The following is an 18,224-nucleotide window of genomic DNA, read 5'->3' as shown; positions in this document are numbered from 1 at the left end:
GTTAATCAAATCGTCTCAGTTTATTTCAACAACAGCGTTTCAACCATAAAATATGGGCCAATATATTACAGAATTCAACATTAGGTGAAATTATAATAGATTGTGGAGATTTAAATTAAATACAATATAGATATAGTAGAACAACTTACATTAAGCATTTTTTTTAAGATATAGGATTACAATAAAAGCAACGCAAACAACTACAATCATCTGTGTCTGAATCGGGATTAAAACAACTTCACCACCAAGATCCACCTTTTCAAGCGAGAAGAATGCCCCCCACTTAAATTCTATTAAGTCCTGCTTGCAAGAGTGAGAGGCTCTGGTGACATTTGCAGACGGTTTCTCAGTGAGTTCAGAATAAAATTTAATCAAACTTGGATGCGGTTAAAATGAGAAACCTGGGCTTTTTTTTCAGGCTGACAGTCAGGTTTGTCCACACAGGAAGTGAAGCAACAGTTGTATCATTACAAGTAGAGACCAACTCGTCCTCATGTAAAGGGATTCATCACTGGTTGCAGAATTCGCATAGAGAAAACCAAAATCACTCATCGCTGTCCTCATTAAAATTAAATAATCCTAGAAATATTCATATGGAGTCATGGAGTGAGCCTGTGAGAAGTGTTTAGTTCCAGGCGTCAAGCCTCCATTTACTTCAGCAACCAAGGCCGAATATGGAGTTCCTTTGGGTTATCCACACATTATTTTGTTCATCCAAGTTTTTGTTTTTTACACTGTCCAGCTCATAACATCACCAATCTAAAAAAGACAAAAAAATCCACCAAAGTCACCCAGTAGTTTTGTTCGTACAGAAAAGTCCTCTCGGGATTGTAGTCGAGCTGAACTACGATACCGATATTCCAGTGGACACAACTTTAAGATGAGGCAAAGCAAATAAAATCAAAAGTCCAACAAACACCCGACACCAGCAGCTTAATCCTGACCTCCATCTTGCATACTTTGTGCTTCCCTCTGCTCAGCAAAGGGAAGACTCCAGGTCCTCTGGTTTTGTACATTTCCTGTTTTAAGTCTCGTCGATTAATAAGATCCCAGTTCTTCATTTTTGAGAGTTTGAACAGGAAATACAGTATTACAGGAAAGTACAGTCTGATAATCATAAGTAGCTAAGGAGAGATTTAAGTGGAACAAGTCTCTGAGTTGAACACAGGAGGTACGTCGACAGAAAAACCACGGCATGTGTGAGGCCCCCAGCTTGGGGACGAACATGAATTACTTCCCACAGGAAGAAAAGAGCGACATGTCGTCTCACTGCATCTTGATGAGAGAAGAATTACAGGCAGCACAAACAAATACGGTCTCTCTCTGGGCCTCTGGAGCTAAAGAGACAAAATAAAGAGTTTCAATCACTTTGGAATCAGTCAGAGAAGAAATAATGAATAACGGTTCCCGTCCTTACCCGTTGCCCCCATGCAAGCTCTCAGCACCTTAAAAGAACAGCATCGGGAGCAGAAGCTGTTGCCACAGTTACTGCAGTTCCTCTGCAATAAGAGACAAGTGAATTGAAGCTTGAACCCACAGAAAAGTGAGGGAAAAAAATCATGACCTGATGTCTAAATATAGCCCAGGTTCTCAGTCTCACCCTTTTCTTTAGCACTGAGAAGACGGCGCTGCAGCTGGAACAGTTGCCTTTGGAGACAAAGAGAGAAAGACAATTAGTATTTAAAATTAAAGCCTGTTGTTGAACGATGTTAGAGGTCTTAAAGTAGACATATTATACCATATTTCTCCAAGTTAACCTAGTTCCCTGGTGTCCTAATGAACATGTCTGTGACATGCTTTGGTCAAAATCCCTTAAGGATGAAGCACCACAGCAGTTCAATCACCCTGCCCAAACAGCCCTGTTCAGAAAGCTCGCTTTTGAGTGCCTGTCTCTTTAAATATGCAAATGAGACACAGGAAACTACGTCACTGAGGCTCCGTCAGCTAACAGCAGTTAGCATTTGGAAAAGCCATCAATTGCCGACTCTAGCTGGCACATTGACGTCATATATAAAATGTATCCACTGGACACGTAAATCCTCTGAAGCTGGAAGTTTGTGTAGAACTCTGTGCTGCACTGTGCAGTCAAGAATAGAACACTTAGCTGACTTCCGCTCTTCCGTATACTATTGCCCTCGCCTGCACTCTCGTGTTTTTAGGGACAAATCGGAGCTCCGCGAGACAACAATTCCAGGAATGTCTCATTGCGACGTAACAATGAGTGCGGAAGTCAACATCGCGTGTTTTATCTCCTCCAGTGTCCCAAATATAAGTATTAAAATGATTAAAAAGTTGATTTTGCATAATATGTCTCCTTTAAAACTTCAAAACAAATCCACCGACAGGATAATGTTATAAAGGTTTCTGCCTTACTATGTACAGTACCTTGAGATAATGTATGTTGTGGTTTGGCACTATAGAGATAAATTGAATTTAATTTGCCTATAAGAGAATAACATCATCATGGCTGAGTGATCGCAGACTGACCTGTGCTGGTGGTAGGGTAACGTTTACGCAGTTTCTCTGTCAGTTTGGACACTTTGCTGCGTATCGGTTCATTGCGGCTCAACAGGCCATTTTCAGAGATGGTGTCGTACTCCGGAGCTCCAAGAGGCACATCATCATCCTCCTGAGCAAGAGGGGGGGAGGGAGGAGGAGGTGGAGAGAGAAAATGCTAATTACATTCTACAGGTGGGACAGTAATCAGAGATCGTCTCTGGAAACTTGGCAAGGAAACCGGGCCAAACTCAGCCGTATGGGTAAGATATGTTAAATGGGAAAACCAGGTAAGTACAAACGAATACACTGAATGGAACACTTGCACTTGAGATGTACAAGAATCTAAGAGGACCAGAGAATAGGATGAAGAAATCCATCCACCCCTAACAGACAGGGTACAGGATATGGGGATAACTACTACTACTACTACGACTACAATCTAGAGCTGCAACCATTATTTGTATCGGCAGAAAATGTTAAAAAACGTCGATCAGTGTTTGTCAAACCGACGATGTTCTCGAATGTCTCGTTTTGTCCACAAACCAAAATGATTCAGTTTTAATTATTTATTTGTTATGTGGAGCAAAGAAACAAAGAAAATATTCACATTTAAGAAGCTAAAACAATCAGAAATCTGGTTTTAATCATGAAATAAGCTTCAAAAAGGATTATCAAATAGTTGACGATTAATTTCGCCATCGATTCATAATCTATTAATTGTTTCAGCTCTACTACAATCAGAAAAATACATGTTTATTTCTCATGCAGCAACACTTCAATCCAACTAAATGCCTCTCTCTAAAGGAAGATGAACAATGCCTTAGGCATGCAGACTAGAAATGAATGACCTGGGATAACTGAGGTACACAATCATGGGCTTGCACTAACTATCATGATCATGCCAATGAAACAAACACATGACGTTAGGAGGGAGGGATGGATGGGGGGGGAGGTGGGTAGTGGGAAAATCCACTTACCACTAAGACCATGGGAGTTTCCTTATCGGGATGCAGAACAACGCACAAAAACAATGTTACTCACAAACACTGACACTTGGTGTGACTTCAACAAAGAGCAGCAAACCCAACCCTTCAAAGAGCAAAGCAAGCTCCTAAACCACAAGGTCACCCTCACACAAGCTTTCACAACACATGACGATGCGCATGTGTCGCAGTATTACAGAGTACAGGGTGGCAGCGCACTAGCCTCCTCTATAACAGAGGGGAGCGACACTCACCTGCAGGGAAAGTGAATGTTCCTGATTTAAGAAGACAGCAGAGGAAAAAAAAAAAAAAAAAAAGAGAACGTGTGATTTGTTTGTGTGAACACTGATGTTTCACATGAGTAAATAGGTCATTATGGACTGTTAAACAACACTCCTGAAACATTCTTCTCCTTCCCAAGAACACATTTTCAGGAATATGCTCATTTGGTTTCATGTTTACTTTAAGAAAATGGATATTGCCCTTATGTACACTACCGTTCAAAAGTTTGGTCACTTAAAAATTTCCTTATTTTTGAAGGAAAAACACTTTTTTTGAATAATATAACATTAATGAATATAACATTAAATGAATCAGAATTACACTGTATACATTGTTAATGTGGTAAACGACTATTCTAGCTGCAAATGTCTGGTTTTTAATGGAATATGTACAAAGGTGTATAGAGGCCCATTTCCAGCAACCATCAACCATCAATCTTGTCAATGTCTTGACTATATTTTCTATTCATTTTGCAACTCTTTTGATGAATAAAAGTTTGACTTTTAATGGAAATCACCAAAAAATTGGATAGGTGACCCCAAACCTTTGAACAGTAGCGTATGTGTTATGAAAAATGAAAACCAGATTTAGCAGTAAAAGTATAACTGAAATGCGGTTGTGAAGGGTTAGAGTCCTTTTTTTTTCTTTTACCTCAATGGCATCTTTAAATTCATCATCAGGTTCTGCTTCCTCAGCCTCTTCCACACTGCCAGGTGACAGGTCCTGTCATCAAACACACACATACACAGTCCCCTATTCAGCAACTTGGACACCAACAAACCATGGCACCATGGATAGAGAGAAAGACCTTCACACATGGATTTGTACATTAGTGAATAAATACATGGACAGCATAGGATAAACTATATCAGAAGGTTATAGTCATGGTTGACTGAAATGAAAAGTACAACCACTTAAGTAGTTCACCACTATGTGCCTTCCTCTCACCTCCAGACTAGTTGGTGTGGGGGTCCTGTCCAGCGAATTGCCTCGTTCATGTTCCTCACACAGCCCCTCAGTGGCCTTGGTTTGGCCCACGGGCAAGAGATTCCTAAAGTCTAATAAAACTGGACCCACAGAGGAAACAACACTGTAGAGCTGGAACTAATCAATGAATCGTTTGGTCCATAAAATGTCAGAAAATGTTAAAAAAACAATGATATATATATATATATATATACACATATAATATATACATGTACATACATACATATATATACACATACATATATATACATTTATATACATACACATACATATATACACATATATATATATACATACCCATACATATATACACATACACATACGTATATGTATACATATAAATATACACATATACATATATGTATATATATTAGGGATGCACCGATTGCAATTTTTGGGGCCGATCCGATTTCCGATTTTTCAAGAAGTTTGACCTGCCGATACCGATTTTAGCCGATTCCGATTTCAATTTTTTAAACCACTTTTCAGCATACAGAAAGATATATATTTTTGCATCTTTTCTCCTTAATAGAACATTTTAACATAGAAATACAATCAGTTCACATCCAATATTCAACTAAAAATACAAAAACTAATCACTATAAAATAGAAGTATATATAAAAATACAAAAACAATTGTCATGATACATTTGAACATGCTGGAACATAATAACTTAAAGTGTGACTTTTTGAACAGATTACCACTATAAAATAGAACTAAATAATAATCTTAAAAGTGCAGTGTGTTATGGAAGCATGTTGTTCACATCCAATATCCAACTAAAAATACAACAACAAAGGTTTTGGCCGATCACGTGAAAATCGGCCGATTCCGATCACTGGCCGATTAATCGGTGCATCCCTAATATATATATATATATACATATATATATATATATATATATATATGTATATATATATATATATGTGTATATATATATACATATATATATATGTATATATATATATATATATGTGTATATATATATACATATATATATATATATATATGTATATATATATACACACACACACACACACACACACACACACATTTATATATATATATATACATATACATAAAAAAGTGATTCAATGCATCTCCTCTGACGTAAGCACTACATGCTTTTGCAGCACTGGGCAGATGTTATCTCACGGACTTCCTGTTTATCCAGACTACTTCCTTTGTGCACTGCCTTGCAAATTCCGATCATGTGGACATACGTCGCACACTAACCATAAACGTCTCCGCAGCTGCACCTAATGCACCTGCCGCCTGCGGTGTCTCACCAAACGTAGACGAGACTTTGAACCTCTTTCAGACGGAATTAACTGACCTCTGTAGAAATCTCTGTTCCACAGGAAGATGGTGCTGTTGAGTAAAGCCAGCACCCAGCCCACAGGAGCAATGTAGAGTAGGCACAACACGATGAACATCCCTCCATAAAACCTGGTGGAGAATATTACAAATGTCAGGTCTCACTCAAATCATCAATCTCAAAAAGTTACATTTAATGCTATAATGTTGTAACTGCTATAAAGTATTTCAAATAAGCTGTTTATATGGGTTTTATAACAGTAAAATAATAGGTTACAATGTATTTAAACAGTTAGAGAATATAATAATTGAGTAATAGCTACCAACTATAGGTGATGTGACACTGCATGTGTGTATGTAAATCCTAACCTTGATGACTTGGTGTGATTATCCCAGTAGAGGAGCTTGTAAATAGTTTCTGCTGACTGGCAGGCAGAGGACAGTATATCGTCGAGGTGTTTCAAACTAGTGAAAAAGACAAAACACAAACCTTACAAAAACAAGCCCTGCTGCACTTAACCCTATCCCCTGTGGCATCTTTCTTACAGGTCTTTGACTTCCAGCATGGCTTCCTGTTTGGTGAGGTGCACCGTCTGCAGGTCTCTGCGGTGCACAGTGTGATAGTGTCGTTTCTGGAGCTCGGCGTCTGTGACTCCTCCTCCACACCTGTCCTGCAGGTAACCGAAGGAAGCAGGCACCAACGCTGCCACCACACCCACTGAGAACCAACCCGCTGACAGCACACAGGCACATACGACAGTACATTCATTATTCAAGTGTACTTTTTTAGAAGAGCGTCCAAAACCTAGATCAATATTAATGCGTTCTCTTACCTTCATTAACAGTGCAGAAGAAGACATTAAGCAATATACACACAAACAGAGAGCACAGAGGCATCCTCCATCTGCGAAACAGAAAGCACATCACACTGAATGCTGCAATATTAATTTGGCTTCTTGCCATTACCACTTAAGGCCGGAGGCATTTCAGTCACATTAAGCTCAAATAGACCACAAACAAAAACATATACACACCCAAGCAGGAAGCGGATCAGCTCCACTGCATCTAGCAGCGGTTCCAGATACTGAGCCATTTTCTTGTACGACACGACCATGTTCAGGAGGTCAAAGTTTGGTGTACATCGCGGGCTCCCGAGCTCAGAGGCATCTGGAGACCCGAGCGTGTCTTTGGATAGCGTGTGTACCAGCTCCCCACGTTCCCCTGGACCCTGTGAAGGTTCGTGGGACACCCCAGTACTGTGCATTTTTGTTCCTGTGAAGATTTAAAAGAAAGGGGTTTTGGTGAATTGACAATAAATGTTATGACAACGTTCTGTTGCTGTGAGACCAGATTTCAAGCAAAAATACGATTTGTAATGCAGGAAGAAAGAAAACACCAATGCTCCAGCCAAATCGACACGATAGACTTTAACAGTTTAACTGTGAAGAAGAAGAGGATTTATTTGGATTTATTTTTCCAAGATGCATTCAATGGCCCTGGTAAACTTCATCACTTTTAAATGTTCAATATGTTGAGGTTAGAAGTAGGGCTGTAAAGTCAAAGTCGACTGGTCGACACGTTCTGGCTCAACCTAAATTGTGATTAGTCGACTAATTATTTTTTTTAATTATAATTTTTTTTTATGGTGAATTTCTTTAGAAGGAAAGTACCAAGTGCTAATGGGGGTGTTTTAGAGCACCCATGTTTCACAGGTAACAGAATGTCTTCAGAGAAACCCCGCAGATGCAAATAATGCAGCTGCGGCAGCGGGTTTATTCAAATTAAGAGCCTCTTTTAATTTGAAATGAATCCCCCCCCCCCCCCCATTAGTCGATTTTTAGTCGAAGTTTCAGGGCTTTAGTCGACCAAGAGTTTCTTTGGTTGATTACAGTCCGAGTTAGAAGAGTGGCTTCAAGATGCATTCAAGAAACCTCACAAATGTCATCACTTCTGCAAACACACATGCAGTTGTTGTTGCCACCTTGTGCTAATTATGCAACATTATTTGGGTAATCACTTGAGAGAAAAAACAGGTGAAATAACAGCTAGAAGTACAGGGAGGTCTGTCTCTCTGACAAAAAAACCCTACAAAACAAAAACATTGAATCGTCCCACAGAAAACATAAAAGAAGGAGAATATAGGTAATAACTTTACAAAAATACTGGACAGATTAATCAACAGCAAACATCAACAACAACATTAGTTGCATGGTCAAAAATTAAATGGCAATATGTATCACAAAATAATTGTCTTCCATCTCACTAATATTAAGATTAAATATAAATATTGATATGTGTAAACATTGAGCAATTACTGTTAATAATACACAGTTGCAAGTAACCTCACTCACAAAATGACAGTGAAATTTACAGAGATAATCATTAATAACGAGTGATTTAAAAACTATTTTTTTTTATCGTAACAAGGTGTTTAGCATTGTCGTCCAGCCCTGGTTGCAGCTCCACCAAAAACAGTGAGGCGGTGTGCTGACAAGGACACTGCAGACATGTCATTGCAACATAAACCCAGAAAGTTCAATCGGCCATCGGATTCGAATGAGACACTCACCCCGAGCTGAGAGTCCAACACTAGGCAGCTTGTGGTGAAGCAGCCGAGGAGCTCAAGCGAAACTAGCAAGTCTCACCGACATCGTCAGCCCGGAGGAAGGAAAAGCCTCCAAATTTACCCAGCCCAGTCAACATGACAGCAGTCTGCCGTCCTGCGTGAGCACGAACCTGTCAAAGAAAGCCGATTTACAGCGCTGTCGAGTAGCTTACGGTTAAAATATCCCAGGACAATAGTTATTTACTTTATAGACGACTCCTAATCACTGCTAGCTTTGTTGTTAGCACGGTGTTGTTCAGGAAACGTCCACTTCCGCATTTCATCCAGACCGAACTGTTGACGGCAGAAAACACGATGCCAAATGGGGGGCGGTGTGTGATGCAGTCGATCACAGAGCAGGACGATCTTGAGCTGAAACATTAGATTAAATATACTGTGTATACATACATACATACACACATACATATATATATATATATATATATATATGTATATGTATATATATAAAAACATTTTTTATTTATTATTATTTTTTTATGTCTCTTCCAAAATGTTGGGAGAATGTTTATTTACTTTTTATTAAAAAGTGCGAATACGGGACGGTTTAATTTGACATTTCTCTAAAAATGTACAGTTTTTTTTCCATTACGCTAGTAGCCATATATGTCCTGAAAACACTGTGGTCAATCTTGTCCAGAACTTGCGGAAAATTTAGTTTTTATTGCACCTGAAATTTGACAATGTTTTCACTTAAAAATTGCTAATGGAGGACTTTCTTCAACATCACAGACAATCCATATGCACAGTATCCTGTCATTGTCTGAGCATAGTTAACTTCTCATTTTACCACTCGAAGTGAGTAAAACCATTTATTTTGTACACAGGAGAACGTTGACCGTGTAGGTTTCTGCATTATTTGGTAAATTCCAGGTTAAATTTGCACCAAATTTGCAAAATTTTCCAGTGACACATTGTATCTGGTGAGCACTCATTCCATATGTGGAAAATGCATTACCTGAAGATTAGTTTTTTCCCCCACTGTAATGCCTTCCTTCAGTTGGAATTTCATATCAATACCACTGATTTACTCAGTTTGTCATACATTGCATGTTATGTTCTCTGTTGCCCCCTACTGGCAATCTAAATGTCTCCCTGCCATCCTAAGATAATCACTTCATATGAACTTCCAGTGTCTGTGATGTTTTTTTTTTTAAATTGCACATACATTTTCCTGTTGTACACTACCGTTCAAAAGTTTGGGGTCACTTGAAATGTCCTTATTTTTTAAGGAAAAGCACCTTTTTTTTTCAACGAATATAACATTAAATGAATCAGAAATACACTCTATACATTGTTAATGTGGTAAACAATCATTCTAGCTGCAAACGTCTTTTTTTTAATGGAATATGTACATAGGTGTATAGATGCCCATTTCCAGTGTTCTAATGGTACATTGTGTTTGCTAATCGCATTAGAAGGCCATGGATGATTAGAAAACCCTTGTACAATTATAACATTATTTCTAATCTTGTCCATGTCTTGATTATATTTTCTATTCATTTTGCAACTCTTTTGATGAATAAAAGTGTAACTTTTAATGGACAACACAAAAAAAAATTGTATAGGTGACCCCAAACTTTTGAACAGCATTATAAATCTTACTTAATCAAATTTCACAATTAGACTGCTGCCTGCAGGCTTCCCACTGTCATATCCACAGAGGTAGAGTACAACAAAAACACCATTAGTCACCACTTTCTGATAAATGTCCATTACATTTTCCACAATGTCAAATTAAGATGCATATTTGGATGAATGAAACTAAACATGTACAGGATGAAGTGAGCGATTAAGTGACTTATAACCACTTAAATGCAACATAATAGACAAAGACCACCAGTATGATGTACTTTTGCTTTCACTGCAACAGCCTTTAAAAATGATTCCTGTAGTCTCAAAGGGAAAAACACATGATGTAGTTGGAGAATGCAGATCAGTTGGTGTGATACCTTATGGAGTACTAGTTGTATAAAATATCTTAACGCATAAATAATAAAGAAAATATAATGAATAATGAGGAAAAATCAGCAGATTATATCCCATGTGCTTTCCACTTTACTGTAGCTGTTTGCTGTGTGAGCGCTGGTGGAATTTGAGCCCCCCACAGTTTCTGAATGACTTTCCACACTGTTCACAGACATAAGGTTTCTCCCCGGTGTGGATACGAAAGTGTCTGGTCAATGCGCCGGAGTGACGGAAACACTTGGAGCACACGGAACAGGTGTACGGTCTCTCTCCCGTGTGTATGCGAAGGTGGGTTTTGAGGTTCTCCATGCGGTTGAACTCTCGGTTGCACACCGTGCAGTGGAAGGGGCTGCAGCCGGGAGGGTAAATCTGTAGTCTGCTTCGCTTGCTTCCGGTTGCAGGAGGCTGAAAATGCTGACGGAGCTTCTGCGGGCACTGGCCGACGTGCCGCCGCAGCAAGCTAGGGAAACGGAAGATCTGACCGCAGAACTTGCAGTTGTAGATGTTGGTGACGGTGTGGCCGTGGTTTTGGCTGGTCCTCATGTGGACTCCATAAATCCCTGGATGGGCTTCTGAGAGGGGGGCTGGTTCTGGCATCGGGATGACGGGGAACTCCAAGAATAGGGGTGGCGAATCTGCGGGTGGCGGGAGGCCTGTTGTCATATTTGGAGAATGAGCTGTGGAAAAGTAAGTAACAAGCATTAGACCTGCACAAGGTCTTATACAGTATAGAGCAGGGGTCTCAAACTGGCGGCCCGGGGACCACATGCAACCCCCCAATCAATTACATGCGGCCCCCCACTTAATATCATGTTATAATGAAAACATGGCCCACGACCTCAGCGTCTTTTAAACAGTGTGTAGCTGAGGCACAGCTGCCAGAGAGGTGATAGAATAGCTAGCAATGTTATTTATAACAGTAATAATAAGACCTTTGGTCATAATTATCCCATTATTAATGTATCATATACAACATTCAGTTACATACTGTATATAAATACACTTGCTAGGGCCCGAGCCACGAAACGGCTCCTGGTACGAATTTTAATTACAGTTGTCCACACTATTATTTATATAATTAAAAATAAATGTCTCCGTTATTGATATTAATACATTCATTTTGCATCATAAATAGTATTATTAGGTATATGTGATATTGTGAACAGTTGTTTCCCCCCCCCCCCACACTTTTTCTTCTCTAGGCCAGCCCCCTCTTGACCACAATAGATGCAGATTGGCCCCCAGGTCATTTGAGTTTGAGACCCCTGGTATAGAGTATATGATGCTACAATTGCAATCAGTAAGAGGTCTGTAGTCTGAGGCTTGGTAGCATATACAAAAATCAGTTTGTATCGATAAAATGTAAGGATATCATTTTGTGTGATTGCTTCAGGCTCTCATTGGTTATTTGATCTTACCCGGAGTCAGCCTGGTGCAGGGAAACTGGGCGTGTTGCTCCGGCAATTCAAGCTCCCACTCCTCCAACATGTTGGACTGTATCTCCAGCACAGACTCCAGGCTGAAATCCTCCACTTTGACAGAGTCGAAACAGCACGACGAACCGTCTCGATCGTCCTCGTCGGGCTTCTCCTGCTTTACTTTCACCTGCTCCGACATGGATTCGGCAGCGTCGCTGAGCAGTGAGGCCTGACATGGTGGTTGAACGTTTTCTGCCTTCATCACATGGACAGCGGGGACTCCAGTGACCTCTGTAAACAAGATCACAAGACATGACTGATATAATGGTGCTGATAATACATACATTATTGTCATTGATGGGGACGGTTAGAATTTTGGCTAAGGGCATTGTGTTTGTGTTCAGAAGGACCAAACCATCGATAGACAGTAACATGCCAACTTGTTGAGGCATCTGCAAAAAGCGATCGAGAAAAAACAACCACGAAAACTGACAAATCGGGTCTTGTTCGATCAGGACAATGAAAAACCACTTGGCTGGGAAGCAGTATCGGAACTGATGATGGACCATCAGGATGAGAGCTTGGTTACCAGGGTCAACCAAGTGCTGCAACACTGAACAAGGGAGACTATGTAGGAAAAACAAATTCGACCATTAGATCATGGTCAGCCTATGTACTTTTCAGGAAAGACTAAATAAATAAAACAGTTGCAGACCTTTTGTACTTGGATGCCTTCGTTGCTCTGAAGGAGCATCACTTTGCGTCTCAGCATCACCAGCAGATGACCGCTCTTCATCTCCGCTCTCATCTTCATCTTGGGCTCCAGCAGGCTGCAGTGCGTCACCTTCGATTCCATTCCTATACAGGTGTGTTTGGCTGTGTTGATCCGAATGCTTTGAAGCGTCGAGCAGTTGCTTTGACAGAGGAGGAGGACTTTCACCTCGGTCCTCGAGTCGAGCCTCAGCTCTCTGTAGTCTTCGTCTGAGGGACTCGTTCTCTCGCCTCACCTCTTCATAAACGTCTCCTCGTGTGTGACCCAGCAGCTTCTTCACGTCTCTGACCGCTATCTGCACAGCCACTTCGAACGCTCCGTATATCGCTGCAACCAGCTCTTCCTGTAAACAAAGCGAAGCCTCATCTTCGGAGGGTTTTGTCACAGACGGGCGGTTCCTGGCCTCGGTCAGCTGCGTCGCCATGCTTCGCTCAAGGGCACTTTAACTCTATATTAATTTTCCTCTTTTTAAAAATTGACAAATTACCTGTTTTAGTACCGCTCTACGACTAGCTTGTCTCAGCTGGTGCGAAATGCGGATGTCAAGTGTTTACAATGTCCTTCGGGTTTAGCCGAAGACTGCCACCCAGTGTTCTGGAGGCTGAACTGCACCAGTTAAAAAAAAAAAAAAAAGACAACTTGAATTGACAAACTTTAGTTTATTTTGTTATCACATTCAGATGACACAACACCACACATGTTGTGTAACACGGTGCTTCCTGCAAGGCCTCGTCATCCATCAGGTGCGGCTTTTGTAATCCTCCAGGTTTGCCAAAACCCAACCAGAAGGCCCAAGGACAGCAAGATTCAGCACAGTCATTGCAAACACCGACTCCTGTGGGATAAAATAAATAAAAATCATACGTTTAGGCAGTTTTATAAAAGGTCTAGTGTGCAAGCATGAATGACAGCTACTCTCCTCCCATGCGTTATCATGGAACTACAGGGATCTGTCAAGATGTTCACTTCAAGATGAGAGAAGCACATTTAAGCTGGGTGGACCATTTAGTACACGTATCAAACTCAAGGCCCGGGGGCCAGATGTGGCCCGCCACGTAATTTTATGTGGCCCGCGGGTGATTCATTGGTCTTGAAAATCTGTGTTAAAATAGGTCTATGCTGCTTTAAGGCATGCGTTGACCATAAACTACATTTCCCACAATGCATGGTGATTGCGTTACCCACAAAGTGATGGCATTCCAAGAGTTACCTTATATTTGGTTACATTTGTTCTGTATGACAATTATGCTGATGTGGCCCCTTTGACACCCCTAATTGAGTTGTCCATGAAAGGTGCCTAAAATCCCTGTAAAAGGCTCATTCTCAACCAAAATATAATTTCATTATGCATTTATACAACCAAACGTACAAATAGTGTATTCAGTCTCAACAACAACTCCTAATGTGTATTTTCTAGTCACTGACAAAAAATAAAACATAAAAAGAAGACCAACAGGCTCCCTTTGTGAACTTACCATCATGCTAACGCTATGTTGTGGTGGTTTGCTGTGGATATATCTTGTTTTTTGTTGACTCCATACACCTGCCCGTGGAACAAAGGCCAGTCGAGGTCTGAGCAAAACAGTCAACAGCCCACACATGGTCAATTTTTGGGGGAAAAACGCCACCTTTAACAGTTCAGCAACAGCCTGAAGAAGAGAAGGAGGCTTTTAGCTTTTAAAATGGCCGCCCAACCTGCACACCTGCTAATTATTTAGTTTTTAATTAGGTTGCCTTCAGGGACCATTGGACAAAGCACCTCAGGAAAAGTAACTACGACCTTAGCAGCAGATATAAAATTCATAAAATAAAATAAAAATACCATTTTAGTACTTGTGTTTTAGTGATATTTCCATTGCTTAGGGTTAGCATTGCTTTGATGTAGGCTAAATATTGTTACCCTGATTAAGAGGACATGAATATCAATCTTCTTTTATTTGTGTATTACTATTCTTTCCATGTCACGTGAGCCCCACTTAATATGATTGCTTTGATTTACTGGGGCAACTTTTATAGCCTGAAACAACAGTAAAAGTACACCCGTTGCATATTCCTGTGTAACCCAGACTCCATTTTTTGCTTGCAGATTAGATCTTAGTTGTGAGGTAAGCACCTGGACCCTGACATCATTAATGGATTACTCTTTGATTATTCACAGGCCCCCAGTCGAATGTGGGTCAGCTTGGCATTAGCGGGTGTGAAGGTTGTGTAGTCTCTGCCTGCTACTGCGCTAATACGGTTGTGTGTCTGTTGGTTTCTTTCAAACAACACAGGTTCAGGTAAGTGTTTGACATCATTCTCGGACATAAAAAACAATTTGTTTATGTAAAAAATTAAATTTATACAGTAGTAGTTGCTTAACGTCGCATATTAATGCTGTCATTTCAGTCATATTGCGTCAGAGCATTATAATATTTGTTCTACTATCAATTAAAAAAGAAAAAATTTGAAGACAAAAAGTCTCCGTAAACAAACAAAATCAGAAACTTTTGTTGAAAATTGTGATGATTGTGTCATTAATTGATTGTCAGTCAGTCAATAAGTTACTTAAAAACCAGATTAAACCTATATCTTCTGTAATTAGTGCAATTTTGTTGACCTCTGAAAACACGTCCACTAGTGATGTTATATTTATATAACCCAAATAAATGTTTTTTAGCTGATTTGTTGGATCCAGGTTCCAATAAAAGTAAACACTACTTGTAAGACTTTTCATGATTAAAATAAAGATTTTAAGCGGTAGAAGATGGATGGATGGATCTTATATGTCACAGCCAAACTGATGGGTGAAACAAAACGAGTAACTCTGTCACCGTGTCACCGTGTCACCTCTCCCTACACTCTTAGAAATAAAAGTGCTAAGTGGAACCATATAAGGTTCTTCGGCTTGTCCTCATAGGAGAACCCTTTTGGAAGGGTTCCACCAAGAACCCTTTTAAAACCGTTCATTCAGGAAAGGGGTTTTAAAGGGTTCTCTGGATCAAAATGCTTCTTCCTGGAACCATTAGTGTTACCAAGAACCCTTGAAAAACCCTTTTGTTCAGGAAAGGGTTTTTCTGAAGCAAATGGTTCCAGGTAGAACCTCAGCCCTTGTAGAAGGACCCATTTGGAACCCTTATTTCAAAGAGTGTATGCACTTAAGACCCATAAATAAGGAGATAAATCTTTGTCACTGCAAATGGATCTAAGTATTTAGGCTGTAGCCATGGAACTGTGTCTGGGGGCTGAAGGTTTAAGCTTCCTCTGTAATCTGTAGCTGTAATCTCTCTCCTTTCTCTTGCCTTTTTTAGCTTTTCTTCCCGTCACCCTTCTTGCCTCATCCCTTGCTATCGTCTCCCTCTTCTATATCACCACATGGACATGGCCGAAGCCCAAGCGTTCACCGAGGAAGCTCTGCCTGTGCAGTGGAAATGTTCCCATGGACGCAGAAGGAAGGCCGGATGCTCTAATATCTTCACGGGGGTCAACTTTCACCAACTGCAGATGCTGTACAGAGCAGCCGGAGACAGAGACGCCAGGCGGCGAGCAAAGCAGGTGTGGCGAGGGATGGACGCAGATATGGACGGAGCAGGGGAGACGGCAGACAAGGAGGCCGAGGAGAGAGAGGATGAGACGAGGCTTGCCCAGGCCTTGGTGGGACTCAGAGTCCGAGCGAGGACGAAAGCAGGGATCAGAGTGGAAGGACGCAGAGATCACAAGGGGCTGAGAGAGCCGGGATGTGTCAGGTAAGTGACAAATGGCAGTGGGGGTCTGAAAAAAAAAAAGTCAAGAAAAGATGTGAAAAGTGATGTGTAGATGAAGAGAACAACATTCTGGATTACTTTGACCTCCTAATGTTCAGGGCCCCCCTGCCTAATGTGGATCCAAATGCCCTGCCTGCATCAGAAAATGTCATGTGCCTAACAAACTCAGCATGACATCACAAGACCGTCCTCCTCTCTCCGCATACCACACACACACTCACACACTCACACAGAGGGTACTTTCAGCATTCCTCATCGAGATGAAATTGAAATTAGATTTGTTGCTGGTCTAACAAAGTGCCACAGAATGGTAAAATGGTGGCATGAGGTCTAAATCTTGGCAGTGTTGGTCCGTCTGCAAAATGTAGTCACTAGGCCTATAATTATTCAACCAAACCAGAGTTGTTTTGTCTCTTTTCCAGGACCGAGGAGCCATTATCAGACCGTACTGTTGAGGATGAGGAGTCTGCCCCAGTGCCAAGTCAGGGAGAATTCATGTTGCCTGCTCCTGCTGAGGAAGACATCCCTGAAAACCAGACGCCATTAAAACCCTCCTCGTGGAGAGCGGGTGTGGCGAGGCAGGACCGAACCAGGCACTGTGAACACTACCTTCACCGCATTCTGCACTGAAATCTGACAGGACTTTGGTATACGCTACCATTCAAAAGTCACTTAGAATATAACATTAAATTAATCAGAAATACACTCTATACATTGTTAATGTGGTAAACGACTATTCTAGCTGCAAATGTCTGGTTTTTAATGGAATACATAGCTGTATAGAGGCCCATTTCCAGCAACCATCTCTCCAGTGTTCCAATGGTACATTGTTAATGTGGTAAACGACTATTCTAGCTGCAAACCATAGCTAGCTACGCTAGCTAACAACTATCTCTCCAGTGTTCTAATGGTACATTGTTAATGTGGTAAACGACTATTCTAGCTGCAAACCATAGCTAGCTATGCTAGCTAGCAACCACCTCTCCAGTGTTCTTATGGTACATTGTGTTTGCTAATCGCATTAGAAGGCTATTGGATGATTAGAAAACCCTTGGGCAATTATGTTAGCACAGCTGAAAACAGGTTATTTTGAATAAAAATCATTATTTCTAATCTTGTCAATGTCTTGAATATATTTTCTATTCATTTTGCAACTCCTTTGATGAATAAAAGTGTGAGTTTAAATGGAAATGTAATTGCGATTGCATCTCGACCTGCAGAAATAAACAACGTTAGCATTGTAGTCATTTTTTGAGCATGCATGCTAATGAGACCTGCGGATGTGAGCGCAAACAAGTGAAATTAGCAAGAGGCTGTGAAACCAACGAGCGGAAAGATGCCGCAGATTATATTTCACCTGTGAGGATTCGAGTGGCACTGTGCACAAACACAAGCAAACCAAGGTATTCTTCTTGGATGGAGGTAAAACATAGCAGCTTAAAAGGTGAGTGATTAGAATCATTATTAATGCACTACAACACCCACAAGGTGGTTTCTGGGTGAAATTCATGAACAACCTTCACATACGTCTTAATTGAGTATGTTTTAATTATAATCTATAATTAAATATTACATACAAATTATACAGTGCATTGTCACAATACATTTCATGTCAGTTTAGTACAGCAGGA

The 18,224-nt window shown here is 40.5% G+C and overlaps 2 protein-coding genes across 3 annotated transcripts; both read right to left on the bottom strand.

The window, feature by feature from the left end:
- Positions 1-89: 89 nt before the first annotated feature.
- On the bottom strand, positions 90-8,960 carry zfyve27 (zinc finger, FYVE domain containing 27). 2 transcript variants are annotated; one of them, XM_083905771.1, is made up of 14 exons: positions 8,880-8,960; positions 8,639-8,805; positions 7,104-7,341; positions 6,903-6,973; positions 6,616-6,802; positions 6,439-6,534; positions 6,089-6,201; positions 4,713-4,831; positions 4,416-4,487; positions 3,737-3,757; positions 2,488-2,629; positions 1,601-1,647; positions 1,418-1,499; positions 90-1,337 (listed from the first exon to the last, which is right to left on the bottom strand). In XM_083905771.1, the coding sequence occupies exons 3-14, from the start codon at positions 7,331-7,333 to the stop codon at positions 1,267-1,269; spliced, it is 1,251 nt and encodes a 416-aa protein (XP_083761897.1). In that variant the 5' UTR covers positions 7,334-7,341; positions 8,639-8,805; positions 8,880-8,960; the 3' UTR covers positions 90-1,266. The 2 variants fall into 2 exon arrangements, with proteins under 2 accessions (XP_083761897.1, XP_083761898.1); XM_083905772.1 differs by lacking the exon at positions 8,880-8,960 and having other exon boundaries at positions 8,639-8,815.
- A 1,314-nt stretch (positions 8,961-10,274) lies between these two features.
- Positions 10,275-13,358, bottom strand: LOC310940965 (uncharacterized protein). Its single transcript, XM_083906036.1, has 4 exons — positions 12,794-13,358; positions 12,572-12,691; positions 12,079-12,444; positions 10,275-11,337 (listed from the first exon to the last, which is right to left on the bottom strand). The coding sequence occupies exons 1-4, from the start codon at positions 13,272-13,274 to the stop codon at positions 10,751-10,753; spliced, it is 1,554 nt and encodes a 517-aa protein (XP_083762162.1). The 5' UTR covers positions 13,275-13,358; the 3' UTR covers positions 10,275-10,750.
- Positions 13,359-18,224: the final 4,866 nt, after the last annotated feature.

The sequence above is a fragment of the Microchirus variegatus genome, assembly GCF_963457635.1.
Source record: "Microchirus variegatus genome assembly, chromosome: 19".
Taxonomy (NCBI): Eukaryota; Metazoa; Chordata; class Actinopteri; order Pleuronectiformes; family Soleidae; genus Microchirus; species Microchirus variegatus.
Note: the sequence above shows the minus strand (reverse complement) of the source record. Positions and strands in the feature narration are given on the sequence as shown.

What these genes read in the sequence shown, in the direction of transcription:
- zfyve27 (XM_083905771.1), bottom strand. Translation starts at nt 7,333, where the DNA reads ATGCACAGTACTGGGGTGTCCCACGAACCTTCACAGGGTCCAGGGGAA. An exon ending in CTGATCCGCTTCCTGCTTGG is followed by an intron (nt 6,974 to 7,103) that starts GTGTGTATATGT and finishes TCTGTTTCGCAG; the next exon opens with ATGGAGGATGCCTCTGTGCT. An exon ending in AGCTTGCATGGGGGCAACGG is followed by an intron (nt 1,338 to 1,417) that starts GTAAGGACGGGA and finishes TTGTCTCTTTAG; the next exon opens with CTCCAGAGGCCCAGAGAGAG.
- LOC310940965 (XM_083906036.1), bottom strand. Translation starts at nt 13,274, where the DNA reads ATGGCGACGCAGCTGACCGAGGCCAGGAACCGCCCGTCTGTGACAAAA. An exon ending in GATCGAACAAGACCCGATTT is followed by an intron (nt 12,445 to 12,571) that starts GTCAGTTTTCGT and finishes CAAAATTCTAAC; the next exon opens with CGTCCCCATCAATGACAATA. An exon ending in CTGCACCAGGCTGACTCCGG is followed by an intron (nt 11,338 to 12,078) that starts GTAAGATCAAAT and finishes ACTTTTCCACAG; the next exon opens with CTCATTCTCCAAATATGACA.